Source organism: Carcharhinus amblyrhynchos, chromosome 20 (genome assembly GCF_965287045.1).
Source record: "Carcharhinus amblyrhynchos chromosome 20, sCarAmb.v2.hapA, whole genome shotgun sequence".
Lineage (NCBI taxonomy): Eukaryota > Metazoa > Chordata > Chondrichthyes > Carcharhiniformes > Carcharhinidae > Carcharhinus > Carcharhinus amblyrhynchos.
This window is the reverse complement of record NC_137343.1, coordinates 46188856-46213578: the sequence shown is the minus strand read 5'-3', so window position 1 is coordinate 46213578 and position 24723 is coordinate 46188856. Positions and strand designations below refer to the sequence as shown.

The 24723-nt window shown below is 39.9% G+C and overlaps 1 protein-coding gene across 1 annotated transcript in view; it reads left to right on the top strand.

The window, feature by feature from the left end:
• Positions 1-24723, top strand: part of mapk1 (mitogen-activated protein kinase 1) — a 101422-nt gene that overhangs the window by 59675 nt on the left and 17024 nt on the right. The window contains exon 4 of the mRNA XM_080208517.1: positions 23060-23176. Coding sequence (XP_080064643.1) covers positions 23060-23176 — 117 coding nt within the window. The remainder of the gene's footprint in view (positions 1-23059; positions 23177-24723) is intronic.

The following is a 24723-nucleotide window of genomic DNA, read 5'->3' as shown; positions in this document are numbered from 1 at the left end:
CAGCAAATACAGGCCCAAGTAGCTCTATATCAGGAATTAGGAGGGAGGAAGTCAAAATTATCATCGTCATGCAAGTGGTTTCTGTCAGTCCACAGTTCCAACAGCTTAAGTCCCCAGAGCCTGGTGAATTTTGTCCTAGAATCGGAAAAGTAGTTGATGTATTGCAGTTAATTTACCAAAATTCACTCTCTATTTGGGGAAGCTTCCACAAAATTGGAAAATAGCTCATGTAACTCCATTAATCAAAAAGGGGACAAAGCCACAAACTATAGGCGAGTTAGCTTATCTGTGGGGAAAATGCTCAAAGCTTTTAGAGATGTTATAACAGGACAGTCAGATAAATTAGACAGTCATGCTTTTGTGAAAGGGAAATCCTAACCAATTTATTAAGTTCTTTGAAGAAGCAACAGGTGCAGTGAGGGGGACCAGTCAATATAGTGTATTTGGACTTTCAGAAGGCATTGACAAGGTGCTTCATCAGAGATTATTGTGGAAAAATAAAAGCTTGTGGTTCAGGAGTGATATTGGCCGATTTTTATCCATGCCAACGAACAGGAAACAGTAGGCTGACAAGTGGTATGCACAGCGGCCTTAACTTTTCACAATTTGTACAAATTGAATGAAAGGACCAAGAATATGGTTGCTTGATTTGCTGATGCCAGAGGTAGGAATGCAAGTTGTAAAGAGAATTTGATGCTACAAAAGGAAATGTATAGGTTAGATGAGTGGGTAAAGATCTGGCAAATGGAGTATAATTTAAGGTGGTCCATTTTGGCAGATGAAACAAAAAGCATTATCCTAATGGTGAAAGATTGGTTTTAATGAGATGCAGAGGGATTTGAAAGTCCTAGTGCATGAATTCCAGAAGGTTTCCAGCAAGTAATTTAGCAAAGCTAATAGAATATTATTGTATACTGCAAAAGAAAATTGAATATAAGAATCAGGAGCTTATGCTTCAGTTATAAAGGGCTTTGTCCAAAGATGTGCGGGTTAAGTTGATTAGCCATGTTAAATTGCCCCTTAGTGTCGGGGGGTTAGCAGGATTAAATACGTGGGATTATAAGGAAAAGGCCTGGGAAGGAGGTGTTGTTAGTGCAGGCTCAATAGGCTGGATGGACTCCTGTGCTATAGGGACTTTATCATCCTATGGTGAGACCACATCTGGAGTACTGTTTAAAGATGTAAATGCATTGGAAGCAGTTCAGAGAAGGGCTACTAGACTAATAGCTAGAATGGGTCGATTATCTAGTGAGGAAAGGCTAGACTGGCTTGGCTTGTATCTGCTGCAGTTTGAGTGAGAGGTGACTTGATTGAAACTTGTAACATCCTAGTTTGGGGGTTGGGAGAAGTTGACAGAGTGGATGTGTAGAGGATGTTTCCTCCTGTAGGCGAATCTAGAACTAGGGGCCACTGTTTAAAAATAAGAGTTGCCCATTCAAGATCGGTGAGGACTTTTTTCTGAGGGTCATAATGTAACGTAAGAACTTGGAGGAGGAATAGGCCATGTGGTCCCTCAAACCTGCTCCGCCATTCAATATGATCACGGCTGACCTTTTTGTGGACTCAGCTCCACTTATCCACCCGCTCACCATCCCCCTTAATTCCTTTATACTCAAAAATGTATCTATCATGCATCTTTCGAATTCTTGTCTTCAAAATGTGGTTGAGGCCAAGTCTTTCCTTATCTTTAAAGCAGAAATAGATTCTTGAAAGAGGTGAAAGGTTAGCTGGGGTAAGCAGAAATGTGAAATAAGGATAAAATTGGATTAGCTGAACAGGCCTGAGGGGTTGAGTGGCCCTATTAACTCATTCATAAAAGGAACTGGAGAAATTAATGGGACCGAAAGCCACCACATTCCCCTGGACTTGATCTCCTATATCCTTGCATTTTTGAAGTTGTGTTTTGCCAAGATGACGCAGGAGCGAGGCGACTGCAAACTGTGCCCAGTATGCCTTGTAATTCCATCTTTTACTCTTGTCCTCTACGACTGTAAAACTACATCCTGCAGTCTCTCGTTTCCTTCTCTGAACAGTATGCTTTGTTTGTGCAGTACAAGAAATAATACTTTTCACTGTATGCTAATACATGTGACAATAACAAATCAAATCTAGATAGTGCATGCATGAATTGTGATTCTTCTAAAATTCATTCTCGAATGAATTAGATTCTCGAATGGTCTCAATGGAATGTAACCACCCCACCATGCTTGAATATATTCAAGACTGAGATGGACTTTTGTGATCTAATTGAAGGGAGGGATATGGGAGTTGGGTGGGAAAGTGGGCTGAGCAGAGGGAACATACGATCTACTCCTATTTCTTGTGTCCCTAGAGAACTTAATGGAATATAAAATGTACAGGAGTTGAGCTTAAACAAGAGGGATAAGTTGATAAGGGATCACAGAAATCATGTGGGACAGAGGATAGAGGTGTTTTGCATCTGTTTTTATTAAGATGTTGCCAGTATCATAGTAAAAGAGGAGGTAGTAGAGAAGTTGCCTAGAAAAAGGTGGTTGAGATTGGCAGACCTCAAAATGGAAATGGTACTTGATCTACATGAGGTATTCTGTAGATTGCATGGGGGTTTAAAGCTGAAAATTCGAGAGGCTGTGATCATTTTTAAATATGGGAGTGGTACCACATATTGTAAATGGTTACACCCCTGTTCAGTTGAAAAGGTATAAACTTGGTGATTGCAAGAAAGTCAGCCTAAAGTCTGATAAATGTTTAAATCTATTAATTGGAACAAAAGGGAGTGGTACTTTAAAAAAAAAAGTGGGTTAATCAATTAAAGCCAGCATGGACTTGAAAAAGATATTATTTGACCAGTTTGAGATTACAATATACATGAATATTGAAAATGTATTTGACTTGCTTGACAAATTAAGAGGGATTAAGAAGATTTTGACTGCATGGATATATAATAAGGGGCAGAGAGCCATACAGGTTGCGCATTCTTTACCCAAAAACTTCGGGGCTGATTGTATCTTGGATTTGAAATAATTTTGGTTTTTGGATACTGCATCTGGGCCTACTGGCATTACAATGGCTGAAGCAGCTATATTCCTAAAATAAAGCAGCTATACTAAATAAAATTACTCAAACTAAGGCGTACCACTGAATGATAAATACCCGTTGGATAGCACCACAGATGGAACTTATTAAGATCCTGTTTGTAGGAGAGTGTTCACAAGATGAACTGTTCAGACAAACAGTTGGACACCCCATGCTAAAGTCTGCGAGGTTCATGTTGGGCCATGTTGGCTGGGCATGATTGACAAAGTTCATGACTGTCAGGTTACAGGCTTCCTTTAAGGTCAGTGAGATTCAGAGTGCGTGGTATTTGGATGTATTTTGTTTTCAGATTTCTGGATAAAGGATGATCAACTCCATGCAGTTATTTTTCAGTGGGTGGGAAGTATGCTGTGGTGTCCATCAGGGGTTGGTGGTGATAATACTCTGATATTTATAATTGTTCTGGGATTGGCTATAAAGAGCATAATTGCAAAGTTTGTAGATGAACTAAAACTTAGAGATATGCTATTGAGGACAAGGTTATGTAACAGACTAGGTCACGTGATAGATGACTGACATGTTAAATTTAATTTTGGGAGGAAGGATGAAGAGATGTGATATAAATTAAATGGTACAGTTTTAAAGGGGGCTCAGGAACATAGACATGGTTTATGTGTACAATTTTTTATGCTGGCAGGACAAGTTGAGAAGGCTAGTTAAAAAGAGGTAGTCGGCTTCATAATAAGAGCACACAATCAAAGAAGTAAAATGATGTGGTGGGGCCCCAGCTGCTGTGGCTAATTCTGGCCACCACTCTTTCAGGAGGGTCTTAAGGCCTTGAAGAGGTAACGGCAGATTTACTGCAACGGTGCCAGGGATGACAGACTTGCGTTGTATAGACTAGAGGAACTGGGGTTGATCTTAAAGTAAAGATTTGCGTTGTATAGACTAGAGGAACTGGGGTTGATCTTAAAGTAGAGATTTGCGTTGTATAGACTAGAGGAACTGGGGTTGATCTTAAAGTAAAGATTTGCGTTGTATAGACTAGAGGAACTGGGGTTGATCTTAAAGTAGAGATTTGCGTTGTATAGACTAGAGGAACTGGGTTTGATCTTAAAGTAAAGATTAAGTAATATAAAAGTAGACTGTGTAAAAGTGTCTACAAGTATATGAAAAGAAAGAGTGATGACAAATGCAGGTCCATTTTGGTGACAGTGGTTAGCACTGCTGCCTCTCAGCACCAGGGACCCAGGTTCAATTCTGGCCTTGGGTGACTGTCAGTATGGAATTTGCATGTTTTTGGAGTGCGTAACTAGAAGAATAGAGGAGGGTGAACCAATGGATGTGATGTATTTTGATTTTCAGAAAGCCTTTTGATAAAGTCCCATATAAAAGGATAGTGTGTAAAATCAAAGCGCATGGGTTGCGTTAATATATTGGCATGGATTGAAAATTGGTGGCAGACAGGAAACAGTAGAAATCAATGATTTGGATGAGGGAATCAAATGTAATATTTCCAAGTTTGCTGACTATACGGAACTTGGTGGAATGTGAGTATTGAGGATATTAAGAGGTTCAAGGTGATTTAGACAAGTTGAGCAAGTAGGCAGATACATGGCAGCTGCCTTTATAATGTGGACAAATAGAAAGTTATCCAATTTGGATGGAGATCAGAATGGCAGTGTGTCATTTAAGTGATGATTGGGAAATGTTGATGTACAGAGGAATCTAGGTGTCCAGATCCAGTAGCTGAAAGCAAGCATGCAAGTAACTACAGTAAGTAGTTGGGAAGGCAAATGATATGTTGGCCTTCGTTGCAAGAGAACTTGAATACAGGAGCCAGGATGTTTTGCTACAGCTGTACAGGGCCTTGATGAGACCACATCTGGGGTACTAAGTACAGTTTTAGTAGTCTTTAGAGAAGTCATAGAATGAGTGCAAGGTTCATCAGACTGATTTGCTGAGATGGCAGGATTGTTGTAAGAAGAGAGCTTGGTCAACTGCCCTGTATCCTCTGGGTTTTTGAAGAATAAGAGGAAATCTAATTGAAATGTATAAAATTCCAATTGGACAAACTAGATTCAGGGATGTGGTTTTCTCTGGCTAGAGTGTTGAGAACAAGGATTCTCCAGATATGGATTAGACCATTTAGGACTGAGATGTGGATAAATTTAATTGAGTGTGAAACCTATGGCATTCTCTATCACAGAAGACTGTGAAAGCCATGTCACTGAATATGTTTAAAGTTTAGATATTTATATTTCTAGAATCTAGAGGGGTATCAATAGAGCGTGGGTATGTGGTATTGAAATAGGTCTGCCCATGACCATTTGAAATACAGAGCAGGCTTGATGGGCTGAATGGCCTTTACTCCCATTTTTTGTTAGCAGTTTTCAATATTATGAATGATTTTGATTTAGGGGAAATTGCTTCCAAAGGAAGAAGGAACAATAACCTGATGCAGGTCATAAGATGATTGGTGAAAGAAGATGATGCAACTTGAGAGAAATATTTGTGCCATGAAGTTTTATAATCTGGAATGCAGTGAAAGAGTGGTAGCAAATGAACAACTTTTTAAATGGAATTTGATAAATATTTGAAGTAGAATTTCTTTCAGGGCTATGAGGGCAGTGGTGGGGTGGGAGGGAAGGAAGGCAGTGCAGTGAGACTGATTGAATTGCCCTTTCAAAGAGTTGGCACAGACACGACTGGTGCATCTATACTGTATCATTCTATAATTGTGATTGCTCAACACTGAAATGGGTCTGATGAGGAATATAAATGCCATGTTGAAGCTGCAACAAAATCTGATTTTTAAAGTAGTAACAGCTTAATGTGTAGGAATGGAAAGGGTTTAATTAAAGCCTCTGAATTCTTGCCATTTTTAGTTCCCTTTGGCCAGTTTTGACCCATTTTAACCAGATCACTTTCAATTATCTTACCAGCTCAACCATGGGTAGTAATTATGTTCAGAATTATTTAGGTGAAAAGCTCACCTATTTGCCATCAGGTGGGTCAGATTGAAACTAATTCATGCCTTAATTGGGCAAATCACTATTACTAATAACCTGTCAATATAATAAATCATCTTGCAACTCCAGTCTGTGGAAGTTATTGTTCTGCTTAGCCATACGTGGTATTTTTTAAATAAACAAGTTATACACTAATTTCTTAAAACATTGAAAGCTCATTTAATTAGATACTATGTTTAGGGAATTATCCAATTTACATCCTGATTAAGGGGGATTTATCTTATTAAACTGGTTTCATATCCAATTAAACTTTCCAATTAAAAGTGTGCAATCATTTTTTCAGATTGTCAAGTGGAAAGTTTTGCAGGTGTTCAATTTCCAAAGATTTACGGTTAACATTATACAAGTAGATAATCCTGTGCCTGGGCTAATGGAGCATTTGTAAATGGAAATACAATGTTCCAAATGTATGTTTAGTTCTGGCATTCTCATTGAATGTTCAGAGTTTGAAGTACGTAGTTAATGAAATTTGAACTTTATCTTGGAGGCAAACCCAGTAACTAATAGCTTCAAATACATTGCCAACAAATCAGAATAACCAAATGCTTAATGAAAAATAATTATCAAGAGTGGCGCCAGCAGTTAAGATGGTAGACACTGGAATATTTTGGATGTTTCTAATGTGTCTTTTACTGGCTTTTGTCAGTGATGTCTGCAATGTTTTCTCATCCACTTTATCAATGCAATGAAACTTATCTGGTAGTAATGTGCTATATCTATAGTATAAAAACCACCTCAACATCAGCCATGAGAGCCAAAATTATTCTTTCGCTTTTACTTTAGTTTCTCTTTTTTAAGTAATTGAGTTTTATTTTTCATAAAATGCAGTAAAAATCTAGAACAGCCAAAAGATCAGAACATTATCCTAAGGTTCAGAAACTGCTTTCTGAACTCTGAATTGGATTGCCACCCCCCTTTAGCTTCAAGCACTTTCGGACTAAACTTGCAGGATGCTGTACTTAAAAGAATACCTACATCAGCACGAGGATTGTATTTTTTTAGCTTGGAGTGGTTTGGTATGATAGAAACATAGAAACTCGAAGCAGGAGTAGGCCATTCCACCCTTCGTGCCTGCTTTGCCATTTTGATCATGACTGATCATGTTCAATTCAATATCCTGACCCCCCCTCCCCTGCCTCAAAAGTATCTCTTGATCTCTTCAGCCCCAAAAGCTGTATCCAATTTTTTCTTGAAATCAGGCAACGTTTTGGCCTCAACTACTTTCTGTGGTAGTGAATTCCACACATTCACCACCCTTTTGAGTGAAGAAATTTCTCCTCAGTTCTAAAAGGTTTACCCCATCATCCTCAAACTATAACTCCCTAGTTCTGGACGACTTCTCCATTGGGAACACCCCTTCTAAATCTATCTTGTCTAATCCAGTTAGAATTTTATAAGTTTGAGATTTCCCCCTCGCGCTTCTAAACTCCAATGAATATAATCCTAACTGACTTATATGATAGACTTGACATCCTAGAAATCAGCCTAGTAAATCTTACGGTATACCCTTCCTCAGATAACAACACCAGAACTGCATGCAGTACTCCAAATGTGGTCTCCCCAACAACTGAAGCAAAACATCCCTATACTGATACTCAAATCCTCTCACGATGAAGCCAAAATGCCATTTACCTGCTGTACCTGTGCATTTACTTTCAGCGACTGATGCACAAGGACTCCAGGGCCTCATTGAGTATCCAGCTCTCAATTTACACCCATTCAAGTAATCTGTCTTCCTATTATTGCTACCAAAATGGATAACCTCACATTTATCCACATTATACTGAATCTGTCATGCAGATGCCCCCACACTCAGCCAGTCCAAATTGCACTGAAGCATCTTGCATCCTTCTCACAGCTCACTCCCACTCAGGGTAACTTTATTATCGATATTATTAATTGATTTTGAATGTATGCAGTAAACTAACAGTTCACAAATTGAGGCAAAAGTATGATCTATGTTCCTGCTTACCTGTCTTAAGTTGTACACGTGCTTTCACATGCTTAACTGCAGATCTTTGGTACTTTGTGTCATCCAGTGGCAGACTGCAGAAGTATCAAGCAATTATGAATGCTGCATAATACTGTTACTCACTTGGGTAATGAGGCTGCCCAACTTCAAAGCTGCAATTTGAGTCCCATCTGTCATGTTGGAGGTAAAGTTGTTTCTGCTCTTGGTTGGGTTCGCCTTAATTAACATTTGTTGATTGGAAAAACCCCAGTTCTTCAAAACACTCCCATTCTTCGGTCAATTTAAAACATGCAAGCATGCCTGCAGGTTTACAGTTGTACTGATGTGCAGCTCATTCCTATATTGGACTTAACAGGATTGCTTCTGACAGGCTATTTCCTTAGACTTGGGGTCTAGATCTATCGTCTCAGGTAAGGGGTCGGCTATTTAGGATCAAGGTGAGAGATTTGTGAATCTTAGAAATCCTCTGGATGTTCGGTGGATGAGAATAGCCAAGGTGAAGATGGATTGATTTTTGGACACTAAAGGAAACAAGATATGTGGATAGGATGGTACAGTGGTTAGCACGGTGGCACAGTGGCTAGCACTGCTACCTCACAGTGCCAGGGACCGGGGTTCAATTCCCGGCTTGGGTCACTGTCTTTGTGGAGTTTGCAAATCCTCCGCCTATCTGAGAGTTTCCTCTGGATGCTCCGATTTCCCCTCAATCCAAAGATGTGAGGGTTAGGTTGATTGACCATGCTAAATTGACCCGAAGATATAAAAGTCTGAGGTCACATACCAACCAACTCAACAGCTTCTTTCCTGCTGCCGTCAGACTTTTGAATGGACCTATGTTGCATTAAGTTGATCTTTCTCTACATCCTAGCTGTGACTGTAACACCACATTCTGCACTCCCTCATTTCCCTCTCTATGAACATTATGCTGTATAGCATGCAAGAAGCAATACTTTTCACTGTATACTAATACATGTGACAATAATAAATCAAATCAAACCTTAGTGCCAGGGGGTCTAGCTAGTGTAAATACATCAGGTTATGGGGATCAGGCCTGGGTGGGATTGTGGTCGGTGCAGACTCATTCGGGCCAAATGGCCTCCTGCACTTTAAGATTCTACGACAGGAATGTGGAATTGAAGTAGAGGATCAGCCATTATTTTAGTTTGGACAGAGTAGTCTTATAGCCTACACACCTAATTTTATTTAACCCAGTTAGAACATAACATAAGAAATAGGAGCAGTAGTAGGCCATATAGCCCTTCGAGCCTGCCCTGCCATTCAATAAGATCATGGCTGATCTGTCGTGGCTGAGTTCCACATTCCCGCCCTCTCCCCATAACCCTTAATCCCCTCTCTTATCAAAAACCCATCAACCCGCGTCTTAAAAATATTTAGCGAGGTAGCCTCCACCACTTCAACGGGCAGAGAATTCCAGAGATTCACCACCCTTTGAGTGAAGAAGTTCCTCCTCAACTCCGTTCTAAACCGCCCCCCCTTTATCTTGAGGCTGTGCCCCCTAGTCCTACTGTCCTTTCTGAGTGGGAAGAGTCTCTCCACCTCTATCCTATCCATCCCATTCATCATCTTATACGTCTCATTTTTAAAGCAGGATCCACCTTTGACCTTTTGTGTGTAACTTGCTTCATAAAAGATTCTGATCTTTTAACAAGACAGCGGCTTCTTTTATTGGTTAATACATTTGAAAATTTTGTATTAAAACTGATTCCTACTAAATTTTCTAACTGTAGGAAGTAAACATTACAGTCCAGTATGCCCAAGGCATTCATACGCATCTGCAATTGAACAAGTTCCCAGTGCTAATGTCTGAGTGGAAAGACATTAATTCATTCCCTCCATGTAGTATTACTGATGACTGGTTTTGCAAATTATTAATTTTTCATTTGAATTGGGTCAAGCATCCTAGGTTATTGATATGCTGTTAACTTTCTAAAGTAATTTATTCAATAGCTCGATGAATTGGGGAATACGGTTTTGTTATCTTCAAAGATGTTTAACACTGGGTGAATTGCAGCATTGAGGTGATTAGGGAAGTGAAGCTAATTTTATTTTCTTTCATGGGATGTGGGTGTCACTAACTCGTCCAGCACTTATTGCCCATCCCTAGTTGCTTTGCTCAGAGGGCAGTTAAGAGTCAACCACGTTGCTGTGGATCTGGAGTATCATGTAAGTCAGATCAGGTAAGGATGGCAGATTTCCTTCTCTAAAGGTCGTGAGTGAACCAGATAGGTTTTTATGACAATCGACAACAGTTTCATGATTATCATGAGACTTTTAAATTCAGATTTTTATTGAATTCAGATGTCACCATCTGCTATGGTAGGATTTGAACCTAGATCCCCCAGAGCATCACCTGGTCTCTGAATAACTAGTCCAATGGCATTCCCAGTGTGCCACTGCCTCCCCTAATTAGTGGCTGGTAACATTTTGCCATTTAATTGTTTCAAGGATCACTTTCAGTTTGAAGGAGAAGCATCTGTTACTCTGACGTTGGTAAAGATTGTAGTTGCTGCAAATTTACTGCTCATGTAGAGTACTGTTCACTTTGCTGTCTGAATTGATCAGTCCATAACATGAACCCTGGTCACATAGTCTTTATGCTTTCGTCTCTTGAAGTAGGGAAAATTTGCTGCAACTGTCCACGTGATTCATGTAGTAGATCTCTCTACCTCAGCATGCTGCAGTTTCTTTTCATTAAGTAACATTGTTTCTCTATTCTCCCTGTCAAAGTGCATAAGTGCACGTTTCTACATTACATGCTATCTAACCTAATTTTTATCCACTCACTTAAATTATCTATATCCCTTTGTCGACTTTATGTATCCTCCTCACAATCTGTTTTCCTACCTACGTTTGTATTAGTACAAGCCATTAATCGTAAATTGAGGCCCTAGCGCTAAACCCTGCGGCGCTCCACTAGTTAGTTATAAACCTGAAAATGATGAATTGATTCCCACCATGTCTTTCCTGTAAGCTCGTCGATTCTCTGTCCATATTAATATCATCCCAAAACCATGAGCTCTGAATCTGCACAGGAATATTTTTTGTGGCACTTCATCAAATGCCTTTTGGGAATTCATCTACACATTTTGTTGGTTCCTTTTTATTCACCCCACTTGTTGCATTCTGAAAGAATTTTATTCTCTTTCACATTTCCTTTAACAAAACTGTTTGACTCTGCCTGTTTGTTTTGCAATTTCCTAAATGTTCTACTACTATTTAATAATGGATTGCAACATTTTCCCAATAACAGATGTTAGACCAGTTGGCCTATAGTTTTTTGCTTTCGGTCTCCTTCATTTCTTGATTGGTGATATTACATTTGCAATTTTCTAAAATCGAAGGAATTTCGGAAGATTACACCAATGCTATCATAAGAACATAAGAAATAGGAGCAGGAGTAGGCCAACTAGCCCTTCGAGCCTGCCCCGCCATTCAATAAGATCATGGCTGCTCTGTCGTGGCTCAGTTCCACATTCCCGCCCTCTCCCCGTAACCCTTAATCCCCTCTCTTATCAAAAACCCATCAACCCGCGTCTTAAAAATATTTAGCGAGGTAGCCTCCACCACTTCAACGGGCAGAGAATTCCAGAGATTCACCACCCTTTGAGTGAAGAAGTTCCTCCTCAACTCCATTCTAAACCGCCCCCCCTTTATCTTGAGGCTGTGCCCCCTAGTCCTACTATCCTTTCTGAGCGGGAAGAGTCTCTCCACCTCTATCCTATCCATCCCATTCATCATCTTATACGTCTCAATGAGATCTCCCCTCATTCTTCTAAACTCTAACGAGTACAAGCCTAATTTATTCAGCCTCTCCTCATAGCTCAACCCCCTCAACTCCGGCATCATCCTAGTAAACCTCCTCTGCACTCCCTCCAAGGCCAAAATATCCTTGCGTAAGTACGGCGCCCAAAACTGCACACTACTCCAGCTGCGGCCTCACCAATGCAAGACCTCCCTACTTTTATATTCAATCACCCTCGCGATGAAGGCCCTTCACCCTGGGATACAGGCCATCTGGCTCAAGGTATTTGTCAGCCTTGAGTCCCATTCATGTTCCTAGTGCTTTAGTAATTATTTTATGTTCTCTGTCCCTTTCCCCTGTTTCTGTCCCATTCTTAGAATGCTTTTTGTGTCTTTTGCTGTGAAGCCAGATCCAAAAACTTGTTGAAAGTCTTTGCTATTTCCTTGTCTGCCATTTATTAATTCCCTAGTCTCACCCTCTTAAGGGACCCTTGTTCACTTTACCTGATCCTTTCCTTTTTCTATATACATAGAACATTACAGCGCAATACAGGCCCTTGAGTCCTCGATGCTGTGCTGACTTGTTGCAGCTTTTACTGTTTGTTTTTATACTTGATGCCATCTTTCTCCCACACTGCAATTTCTCCCTCTTTTTTGTCATCTGTTGCTGGTTTCTAAAATTTACCCAATCTTCGTGTTCTTTATTAGTCTTTGCAACATTTTATATCTTTTCTTTCAATTTGATACCATCCTTAACTTTAAGCTAGTCACTGGTAAGTGCATCATCCTTGTAAAGTCTTTTTTTCTCATTGGGATGTCTTTGAGAGTTATGAAATATGTCCTTAAATGCCTGCTACTACTACTCCTCAACCATCTTTTAACCTTTTCCCATTCCATTTGGGCAACACTGTCTTATCCTTGTACTTGCCTTTTATTTAAGTTTAAAACTATTTTCAGACTTGAATTTTGTATATTGAAACTGAATGCAAATTTCAATCATGCTATGATCACTCTTACCTAGAGGCTATTTGTTATTAATCCTGTCTCAGTACACATTACCAGGCTTAAAGTAGCCTGCTTCCTGGCTGGTTCCAGAATATATTGCTCTAAGAAACTGTCCCAAATACAATCTGTCTGTGAACTCATCCAGTCTACTTCAGACAATTTGATTCAGCCATTCTATAAGCAGATTAATTTCTTGCACTCTTACTGCAGTGCAATACCTTTTCTTATAAGCCACCATTATTCCTTGGTTTATGATCTGTGCTGCAGTTTAGTATAGGTCCCCTGATAATAGTGACTGACTATGCTATTTCTAATCTCCACCCACACTGATTATAGATTTTGATCCTTCAAGCCATGTTCATTTCTCATTACTGGACTGATTTCATGCTTTATTTACAGACCCACCCCATCTCTTTTGCTCTTTGACCTTCCAAAATGCCAAATAGTCTTGAATATTTGAGACCCAGCTTTAGTTACTGTCTGTAATGATTATAACGTATTCATTTTTCTATTTTTTCTATCAATTCATCCATTTTATTGCAAATACTATCACACTCTAGTTACTACACATATCACCATCCTGTATACTCAACTTTCCAAATCTCCTTTTGCCCACCCTTCCCCAACTATTTTAAAGCCCTGTCTACAGCCCGAGTTATGCAACTCTCCAGAACATTGATCCAAGTGCAGTTCAGGTGAAAGCTGACCCAACAACGCAGCTTTTTCTTTCCCAATACTGATGCCATTCCCCAAAAATTGAAATCCATTTCAGTCACACCAATCTTTTGCCACAAGAGCCAGTTACTTGGTACCAGTTTGCTCATGGTTTCAGTAGTGATTGAGATTATCTTGTTTCTGTTTTTCACATTTAATCCCAGCTGTTCATACTCCTACAGCAGAATCTCTTCTAGTCCTACCTATTTCAATTGTTCCCATGTGCTCCATGACAACTGGATCTTTTCCTCCCACTCCAATTTGTTGTCCAGCCCTGAAGAGATGTCCTTAACCCTGATGTCAGGCAAACAACATGACCTTTAGGATTCATTTTCTGAGCGGCAGACAACAGTTTCTATCTATCTATCTATCTACAGTAACTATACTGTCTATTTCATCAACGTTCCTTTTATTCCCCAACTTGAATGGCTCCCTGCACCATGATGCTGTGGTCAGTTAGCTCATCCTCCCTGCCAGCCCTGTTCGTGTCCACACAAGCTGCAAGAACATCAAACCTGTTTGGCAATTACAGGCTTCTCAATTGCTTGTATGTGGTGTTATAAAGCAGAAGTTGATTCACCCCCTTCCAAGAACTGACACCCAACCACTCAGGAGTATCTCACTCAATAATCTGGAAGCAGTGAGTGTGAAGTGGTACGACCTGCTCTTCAGCAACTTCTAGTGTTTAAATCAAAATAACTCTGTGACATGCTCTCTAAAATCATCAAGTAACTATTTATTTATCTAACAGTGAATAAGTTTAACTAAACTATTAACTGAATAAAACACAATTCTATTGGAATGCTGTTCCAACAAATAGAATTCCCACTCATTAAGAAAGAAATACAATTTTAGTCACTCTGTAAATTACCAGCAAGTTTTGTCTCTTCCGGAATATTCTAGGCCTTCTCTGTTGATTCTTTTCTATCTAGGTGAGGCTTTGAGCTAAGAGCCATGGCAGTTCCCCCCTCTCCTTGTCCCACTTTTATACCTGTGATAATATATCAATGTCCCTCAGAGTAGGATTGGTCCTAGGTTGCCAAAACCATCAGATTTAAATTTAATAGGTTGCTGGTATCTAAGTGCCTGATTCAAACTGGCTAAATTCAAAAGCCTGCCCTGATTCAAATTGATTGGCTAAATTCAAAAACCTGTAAGCCTGTTACCTTGGTAATACTGTTGCTTGGCCTTTCAATACAAATGTTTCATTTTGGGGACACTGCTTGCATTTTTAACCTCTAAGCACAAAGAAAAGGCCACTTTTTAATGGAACCATGCAATGCTTGCTGCACTTGGCATTTTACAATTTTGCAAACACCAAATTCTAACGTGCTACTTTTCAATCTACAATTACTCTACTCAACTTTGTAACAGTATGTATGCTCATTATGCTATTTTCTGGGTCCCCATACCTGTCTCAGTCGCAGTTCCCCCCTCTTGTCCCTGACCACAGACAAAATCAGAATTACTTGGTCTAAAGAGAGTGACAGCCTTCTGGTCGTGGTAACTTCCGCCTCCCTGATGTATCGCAGTATCCAGATCTGGTACTCCAGCTCATCAACTCTGAACCGAAGTTCATCGAGCTGCAGAAACCTAACTGTAGATGCGGTTGTGAATCACACTGTGTGCCAGCTGCCACGTGCTACGGCTGGAACGCATATACTGTCCTGCCATCTTTATTATGTTTTATTTCACCAAATAAAGTTTAGAAATATCACTCAACTGTTACCTGTATTTATGTTAGGTAGCTTAAAACAATAAATCCAATACACATGTCCCCAACGCTAGCCTAAACTGCTGCCCTTGTTTAGAAGAATAACTTCCTAAAACCCACCAATCATCTATCTGTGTGCCTTTGAACATTCGAGGCTCAAAAAAGTGCATAAAACCTGCACCAAATGCCCAAGCTGGTACTCGTTCCTAACTCCACTTAAATCTCTGCTCACTCTTACCTCCCACACTCTGTGCAGTAGCAAAACCTGTTTGCTTTTATGGAGTTATTTGCTTAAATTGCTAGAATCACGCCTTAATTGTAAGATTTAATTTGAATCATTCCCTTTGGGACCTGTAAGTAACAGGATGGGAAACCTTTGCCCTACATGAGTGATCTTGTTTCAAAAAAAAAACAGCTGTAAACAGGGTAGGTCTTATGAGGAAAGGTTGAGGGAGTTGGGGCTTTTCTCGTTAGAGCGGCGGAGGATGAGAGGCAACTTAATAGAGGTTTATAAGATGATGAGGAGGATAGATGAGTGGATGTGCAGAGACTATTTCCTTGGATGGATGTAGCTGTTACTAGGGAGCATAACTATAAGTTCATGGTGGGAAAAATAGGAGGGATGTCGGAGGTAGATTCTTCTCTGAGAATGGTTGGAGTGTGGAATGCACTGCCTGCTGTGATAGTGGAATTGGACATTTTAGGAACTTTCAAGCGGTTATTGGATAGGCACATGGAGCACACCTGAACTATAGGGAGTGGTGATCTTGGGTTTAGACATAACTCGGCACAACATTGAGGGCCGAAGGGCCTGTACTGTTCTATGTTCTAAATGATTAAATAACAGATTGAGTTTTTTAAAAAAAATCAATGTACTTCTTCCTGTTGTGCGTAAAATACAAAATTATTTCCTGGAACAGGCCAGGACATTAAGCTCCCTAGTCCTTAATATTTGTTCCTCATTGTTGTGAAGTTGAATAGAATGTTAGAATTTGGTGTTTGTAAAATTATTTAAAAATTGTAGAAAGTTGAGGTGAAAGTGTTGCACAGTCCCTTTAAAAAAGTTGAGTTCTTTCTCTGCTTAGAAAGTTTTAAAAAAAAATGCAGGAGCATGTGCAGTATCAAAGGACAAACAGCAGGGTTGCCTTGGTAACAAGCTTCAGGCATTTGGATGCCAACAACCTATTTGATTTCAAATTGATGTTTTGGTAACCTGAGATTCAAACATATTGTAGGGGATGTGGATATGTCATCACAGGTATAAAAGAATAGGCAGTGGGACGATAAGCAGAGACAGCAACTGCCATTTGCTACAATGCATAGCTTTTAGCTCAAAGCCTCATCTGGATAGCAAAGAAGACAATATTCCAGAAGACGACAAACCTGGTTGTAATTTAGAGAGTGACTAAAATTCTATTTTTTTTTAAATGGGAACTGTATTTATCTAAACAGTATTCCATTAGAATTGTTTTATTTGGTTTGTTAATAGTTTGGTTAACTTGTTCACTGTTAGATAAATTGTTACTTGTTGATTTTAAAGAGTGAGTCTCAGGTAGTTACTTTGATTTATTCAAAAGTTACTGAAGCGTAGATAATACCACTTCTGTCTTTTAACATTGCAGTGAAGCATTCCCCTGGTTAAGTGTTACTTTGGCGGGGGGCATCAGTTCTATTCATCAGGAAATTTTCTAAATTTAGGAAATGGAGATTTTCAGCATCTAAAAAGCAAAAAGACTGGTTATTGCCATAGAGACTTTATAATTTGTTCAGATACTGCTGGGCTTGCCTTGCAATTACAACAACTTCTGTTTACTTTTACTTTATAATCTGGCAGCTACCAGTGGAATTTGACTCTGCTAATAGTTTTGTTGATAAATGCCACACACACCATAAAGTCACAGGTTCAACTTAGTCATGCTCTTGTTTGCCAAAACACGAACGTGTGATAGATAAGACCAAGGTTGTCGTGACATCCTTCTCATCTGGCCCCAGTAGCCAGGTACTTGACTCTTCTAGGTTTGTAGAATGGGACTAGTTACCTGGTTGAAGTACCAGACGATCACTGGTACCACTGATACTGTACCCAGTACGTCCTTGGTACGTCCTGTGGAGAAGTGGGGAGGGCGGTAGCAGGGCTACGGAATCCGGTCTTGAAATTAGCTGCTACTTTGAGATGTCTGAATGTAGTACACAACATAAGGAGTTAGTTTTCAAGCCTAAGTGTGGCTTAACTTAATTGGTAAGTGGGTATGGGCAGCCTTCCCACAGCTGAAAAATCAGGAAATGATTCAGTGTATGCCATTTGATGCTAATGAAGGTCTGAGAAGACTGTCCCTTCAAAATAAAGGAACTAACAGTTACTGAAATGCTAAATATAGAGTAACTTGGAACTTAGAATTTGCTGAAAAGCGACAGATGTTACCAAAGCTTTTCACCTTGCAGTCATCAGAACAAATACGAGAATGCTAAATTTCGAATGACCACAATTTGTTTTGCAACAGAACACGTGCTGATTGGTAGCAAAACGGACTCTGGCAAGTCCCCTCTGATGAAGGTGGTACCATAAAGGAAGCAATGGAAAACTAAGTTCCCCCACACCCTCGTGCAATTCAAAGAACATGCAAGACTTGAACATATTCTTCTTGTTTGCAGAAAATGAGTCCCTGTGTATGAATGTATGTCAGTTCTGGCAAGCATAAATGACCCATCTTAAATTGATTGTTGGCGTAGCTATTAGTGAACTCCAGATTGTTCACGTTAATGTGCTCCATACCAGGTTCAAATCCACTTTTGAAATGGAGCAGTCTAGCATGCTCTTTGTCCTTGATATGCTCGTTGAAAAATACCGAAATGTCTTTCCGCTGTTATCTAAGCTTCAGTGATCAATATGCATCTTGGGATTTGTGTAGCACCATGCACTATTAAGATTGGCCTGATCAGCAATCTTGTAAATAGCATTTGCTAACCTTGCAAGCTTGATACAGAAATAGAGTGCATCAAAGCTATCACGTGGGACAATGATTGTCCTGATCAGATCATTGTCTATTGTGTATTATGTAAACCTACAAACGGATCAAAGACTACCACTTTCAGATCTGAAAAATGCCTTTCTAGGATAATTTACTTCAGAAATTGAATAACATGTTAAGCGAGCTGTTTCACTGCTGCAATGGGAATGGTATATTTCACTAACAAGATGCTGCCTTCAGTCCAAAAAGATGCTATGCCTGTGAATTTCAGTGCTGATGCAATGACGTGTATGTGAGCGAGATGTCCCAGTGATTGACTGATTAAAATGCAACACCTCCCTTTGTTTGCTCATGATAGGTAGAGTTCGGACCATACTGAATCACTGGAGACGGAGGGTCCCAGAGGACTGAAAAATTGCTAATGTAACACCCCTGTTTAAGAAAGGTGGGAAGCAAAAGACAGGAAATTATGGAGCTTCCTGCTGCACATGAGGTTCCCTAGCTTGCTGCCTGGGTGACTCGCTGCCCTGGACTCGTCAGTGTCTATGTGTTGTTCTCTAGCACCCAGTGGTATACAACCAGTTGAGCTTATGTGGCTCATTTAATGAGTCTAAGGCTAGAGCACACAGGTTCAAGGTAGAGGGGAAAGATTGAAAAGGGTCCCAAAGGCCAGCTTTCTGAGTGGTGCATGTATGGAATGAGCTGCCAGAGGAAATGATAGAGGCAGGTACACTAACAAAATTGAAATGATCAGGGAGGATAATGGGCCAAAATGGGGCCCAATTTAGGAAACTTGGTTGGCATGAATGAGTTGGACCGAAGGGTCTGATTCCATGTTGTATATCTCTATGACGCTATTAGAAGTAATAAAAATTTATATGCAGAGACCTTTCCTTTGCAAACAAAATGGATATGCACAAACCTCGTATGTTTCTGAATTGCTGAGGTGTGTGTCAAGCCTTTAGTTTCCCCATTTTTTTCTCCTCGACAACAGCCCTGTCAATCCGATTTGACTAATTGCCCTTTTGGTAAAATTGCCGATTGTTTAAACATTGTTCTGATAAATGCATGACAAAATGCTTTGGCAATATATCTATCTTTTCAACAATAGAAAGCAACTATTTGTCTTTCACCTTTTGTGGTAAAACCGGCTAAGGTGTTTCACAAATATAATCGAACAAAATTGACACCAAACTGACTTAAAAACTAGGACAAAGAGTCAGGTTTTAAGTTTGAAAGAAGGTGAGAAGAGACAGGGGTGTTTCTGGTGTGAATTCAGTGGCTTACGGCCTAGGGAACTGAAGGCCTGGCTGCCAGTGGTGGGGAAAAGAAATTCAATAATACACACAAGGCACGATATCTCATTGGATTGCAGGCTGGAGGAGGTTGCTTAGATGGGAAGAGGTGAGGCCTGGGAGGGATCTGAACAGGGGAAGAAATTTTTTTGAAAGGTGGAAGATGGGCAGCTGGCCAATAGGATTGAGGTAAGAAGTCTCAACACCAGGTTAAAGTCCAACAGCTGGTGTTGTGGGACTTGGTGTGTTTACCCAATCCAACGCCGGCATCTCCACATCAGTAGAATTGGGACAGAGTATCTGAAGTTAAATGCCGTAGAGGGCAGAGATGGGTGATGTTACAAATATGGAAATAACAGTCTGTAATGGAGAATTCAGTAAATTGAAAGTTAAGTTCAAGGCTGGAAGCTCAGTTTATGTTCAGTAGAATTCTGAGGTTGCAAATAGCCTGGTCCAACTTTAGATAGTGGCCAGGAAGACTCTGGAATTTCACAAAGGTGTTAGTTATCCTTCTATATTGCCTTTGTCCTTAATGTTAAATACTTAATAGCTTTTTGCAGGCTGACACACCCCCATCTGTTTGCCACTTAAGTTTAAAAATGGTGATCTACCATCATGCCTGACTGGATGTTTGTCGACCTTTGCAACAATAATGCATGCTGGGGTCTGCCACTAAAGTTGTAATTTCAAGAACAAAATTGTGTCAGAACCCTTCATAACTCTTCATGTTTTTCTTTGTTTTTCCTAAAAATGGTTAATGTAAAAGCTTGTGTTTGTTGTGTGCTGGTATTCAGATCCACCATTTTTCCTTGTCTTTGTTCTAAACGTGCCTGAAATTTGTTCTGTGACTGTTGGAGTACATTTTGTATTTATCACAGGGAGAAAAACAGATTAGCGAACAGACTTCAGTCATTGCAGCATACGTTTTCTGCCAAATTCACATTGGTATTGATGCAAATCCAGTACTAAATTTGTAATACGGCAACACTGATATGCAAATTCCCATCTCAACGTGACTGCCTCCCAGAATTGTGGAATATCTGATGCCAGTTTTACAGTGTTGGCTCCACTGGTAATTCGATTGCCAACATAGTGCATATAAACTGCATCACTATCAGTATTGACGTCGGAATCCATCAGTTAATCACCTTGGTCAGCTCAACTCTGTGCTCAGTAGGCTGAGGGGGAACCTGATGTTTGGTGACCAGATCTGAATTTGTAATCTGAACCAAAGTAAAACAGCCTAAGCGCACATAGCTGCTGCTTCTGGCTGCAAAAACAGCAAAACTGAAACTGCGTTTTGATGCTGTGAAAATATAAATGATAATGTGTGATGTTTCTCTGATGCATGGTGACGTGATAAATTTTCAGTGAGACAAATCTAGTTTTATTCTTTAATTGATATCTGTAACCTAAATTAATTGGATTTATTTTTTAAATATTTTGATTAAAGATTTTCCTCATTTTTACAAATAATGCAACACACCCTCAAGATTGGTACAGTATAGCATAATCATTTTTCCACATACATAGAAAAGGCTAGCAAATATCATTGGTTTTGTTTCTCAATTACAATCTGTTCTGATTATTATACTCTCTGCGTCTCTTTGTACGGATAATGAAACAACATTACACAGTGGGGGAATAACAGGATAAAGCCGTGAGCACATGGCATAATGGGTGCACAATCTCACCCACAGAATAACAAGGACCGAGTTACATAGCATAAGGAGCCCCTATGGAGGTCAGATACAACTAATTAGAGCTTAAACGGTACCCTAAAACCTCTGAACAATGAAAGGGTATCTTAAAAGGAAACATCAGGATACAACCTAAAATCCAACATGCAGCTTTATAATGTACGCACTCACAGATAACAGAAGCAGAGGTTGTACGGGCTCAGATGAAGAGTGCGGATAAAATAAGAGCCCAAGTATCTAAATTAACAAGCTACCTTTCATTAGGGAGACCTAAAACTGTAATAAAATGTCCGCACCTAAGTACTAATTTTGAAAGTAGCTGCTACCCTTGTGTACACAACCAAAAAAACAAGGGATTTTGACACCGATTACAAGAAGAGCCAATAAGCCAAGGAGGGTTTCACCACGCTTGGACTCACCGCAAAATAAGCCTTGTTCATCTCCGGCCACACCTGAGAATCTACACAAGCTCCACCTTCAGCTGGAAAATTTAACCCATTTCCCCACCAAGGAGACCCCACTAATTGGAAGAAGATAAATTGTCAAGACATCCACGGATGGGATTAGATCGGCAAAAGATATAATCTGCCCCCTCCAATCTGATGAGAAAAACTGCATCGTATCAAATAGAATAAATTGGAGCTGATATCAGCACCAAACTAACCCAGATAACGAAAGGAAAGCTCGGAGAGTGAGAGGAGCATCAGAATTCCTAGAGAGTTAGCCCACTTGCCAGCTAAACAGTCATTGTGAGCAAGTCCCCACTCCAGCTGTCTCCAAATTACGCTTTTCATTGACTTTATTCTTCTCCGTCACCTCAGTTTTACCAGGATCTTCTAGGAATATAGCACAGTATGCATTTCAGGATTAGATAATTATGGGTTGTGCATCAGGATAAATAAGATTTAAAAGTTAGTTGCACTGGGGTTTGCAAAAATGCAACCATTCTGCACTTGCATCATGTGACCCGACCGACACCACCCCCCCCACCGGGCGCAGTTTATTTTTGGCGTTGTTAATGCACAATGCCAGAACTCTGGCCGATTCCTAATAAACTGACCTGGATTAAATGATTGGTATTTCTGCAGTCAGTAACAGATTGATATAAATGAGTTTTTTCTAACAGATTGCTATGGCCAGGTTTAGGACGTTAAATTTTGCTGTTTTGTCTATTGTTCAGTGTTGCCGGATGCAAGAGCCAATTCAGTGCTGTTCCCGGGGCGACCATTTACTTCAATTTTCACTGTATTTGGACATTCTCACCTCCATTTACTGTCAGTTTGGGAGTAATTTCCCAACTCTCGATCAAACTGTGATATAAGCTAACAGACTGCAAACCTGTCTGCCTCCTGGGTTTCCTGGCTCCCCTTCACACGTCTACAAACACAATTGCAGTGTTGAAAAACCAGTGTTATTTATTTTGTTGAAGGGTCAGATCGCACTGCCCTGCATCACACCAGTCTGCTCATCACCACCGCATCAAATCTCTTAGGATGCAACTTGTGTGTTTTATGCGATTCCCTCGAACCTCCCTTTCATTGTTCAAATCTGCAAAGTGAGAAACTTTGAGTCCAATTTCTTCCTGAAAATTTAGACCTGTTAATTTAACCTCAAAGGGAATGTGAGTAGGATGCATTACCGGAAGAGTGGTTGGGAGTTTTGGGATGTTGTGTGGGTTGATCATAAAACTTCTATTTGCAGTTTTGGCAGTAACCACCAGCTTTTGCGTAGAAGGCCTGTGACTAAGGTGTGGCTATGGATTCTGCCCTCAATTAGAGCATAGAACATCTTTTCAGACATTGGCACCACTTCAATACATGGAGTAGGAAATATTGTAGTTTCCTAATACAGAAATAAAGCTTTGATTTTCCTCCCTTGCAGATCTGTGACTTTGGACTGGCACGTGTGGCTGACCCTGACCATGATCATACTGGATTCCTGACGGAATATGTTGCCACCCGTTGGTACCGAGCACCTGAGATTATGCTCAATTCCAAGGTGAGCTTTTGGGCTGTTTGATTTTTAATGCTGAACCAAAGTTGACCTAGGCAGTTTTGATTTCAGTTTTACTAACCCTGTGATACACATTATTTCTTATGTTATGCTGGAGATGGTGTAATGTGAAACACTAACTCTGTGCATAGCAAAAGCTAAACCAAGATGGTGCGAGAGTGAGGCAACTTCTTGCATGCTGTGCTCAGTACACATTCTAATTCTATCTTTTACATTCGTTCTATGCTTTTAAAACTTTATTCTAACTCATTAAGTTCTTTCTGTACACCCTAGTTATCACTGTAACACTATATTCTGCACCCTCTCCTTTCCTTCTCAATGTACAGTATGCTTTACCTGGAAAGTATGAAAGAGAATACTTTTTACTATATACCAATACAAATGGCAATAATAAATTAAATCATTTTGTGATATCCTGAAAGCAGTCCCTTTGTCCATTATCAATCCTTAAAGGTGGCTGTACCATCTTTTTGCTACGTGAGAACTTCAACCTATTCCTTAATAGATTAGGCTTCCAAAAAAAGTGACATTGTGAATTGACACCGTTTCCTCTAATTATTCAGATAAAAATGTTGACTCCACCCCTGATCCCCAAACCTGAGAAGCAGCAATGAAAATTCTAGTACATTCAAATATGTGTGTGATGGTCAACCAGATACTTTGATTGTAACTTTGGCTAGTCTCTGACCAGGTTTGCTTTCCTTCCTGCCATTTATTCCTCTGTTAGTTTATTGGCAGTTGCACCATTTGTCATTTAATGACATGTCATATGCTTTAAAATTGTGGGAACAATTTGAGCTGACACATTAAACGTTTCAAATGACACTCCAGTGTGCGCGCACACTGCGTTGGCTTAACTAAGTCCTTTTTCTCATGGTGTTGTTAAAATGCATTAAATTTCATCCAAAGGGATGAATTGAGGAATTTAATTGTTTATCTTGTGGCTGTATTTTTTTTGATAGGATCTTGCACGCAAACATTGTGACTACTTTAAAATTGGACACCACTCTGGAACTTAGCTTGGATCACAAATTGGGGAAAGGAGAGAAAGTATATCAGTGAGACACATTCTTTTGGTAAAGGCCACAATGTCCCATAGAAAATGCCTTTTGGCAGCCGCTACTAACAATAGCTGTGCATCTTAGAATGTTGGTGGCGGCATTTACTCAAGACTAGGAATTGGTATTTGAAGAGAGAACGTTCTTTCCCTAGAGGTGTTCTGCATTGAACTGTATTATAAAGCAGAGGTTGCCCCAAGAGGAGTGCCTCATCTCATCTGTAAAAAGTGTGTGAAGTGGTATGATCTGCTCCTCAGCAACTTTGTGGTTAAATTAAAATAACTCCCTGACACACACACAAATCAACAAGAAACAATTTATTTATCTAACAGTGAATACATTAAACTATTAACAAGCCAAATAGAACAAGATTGTAATTGAATACTGTTCAGATAACTACAATTCCCACTCATTAACAAAGAATTTAGTCTGTCAATTACAACCAAGTTTGACGTCTTCTGGAATATCCTGGCC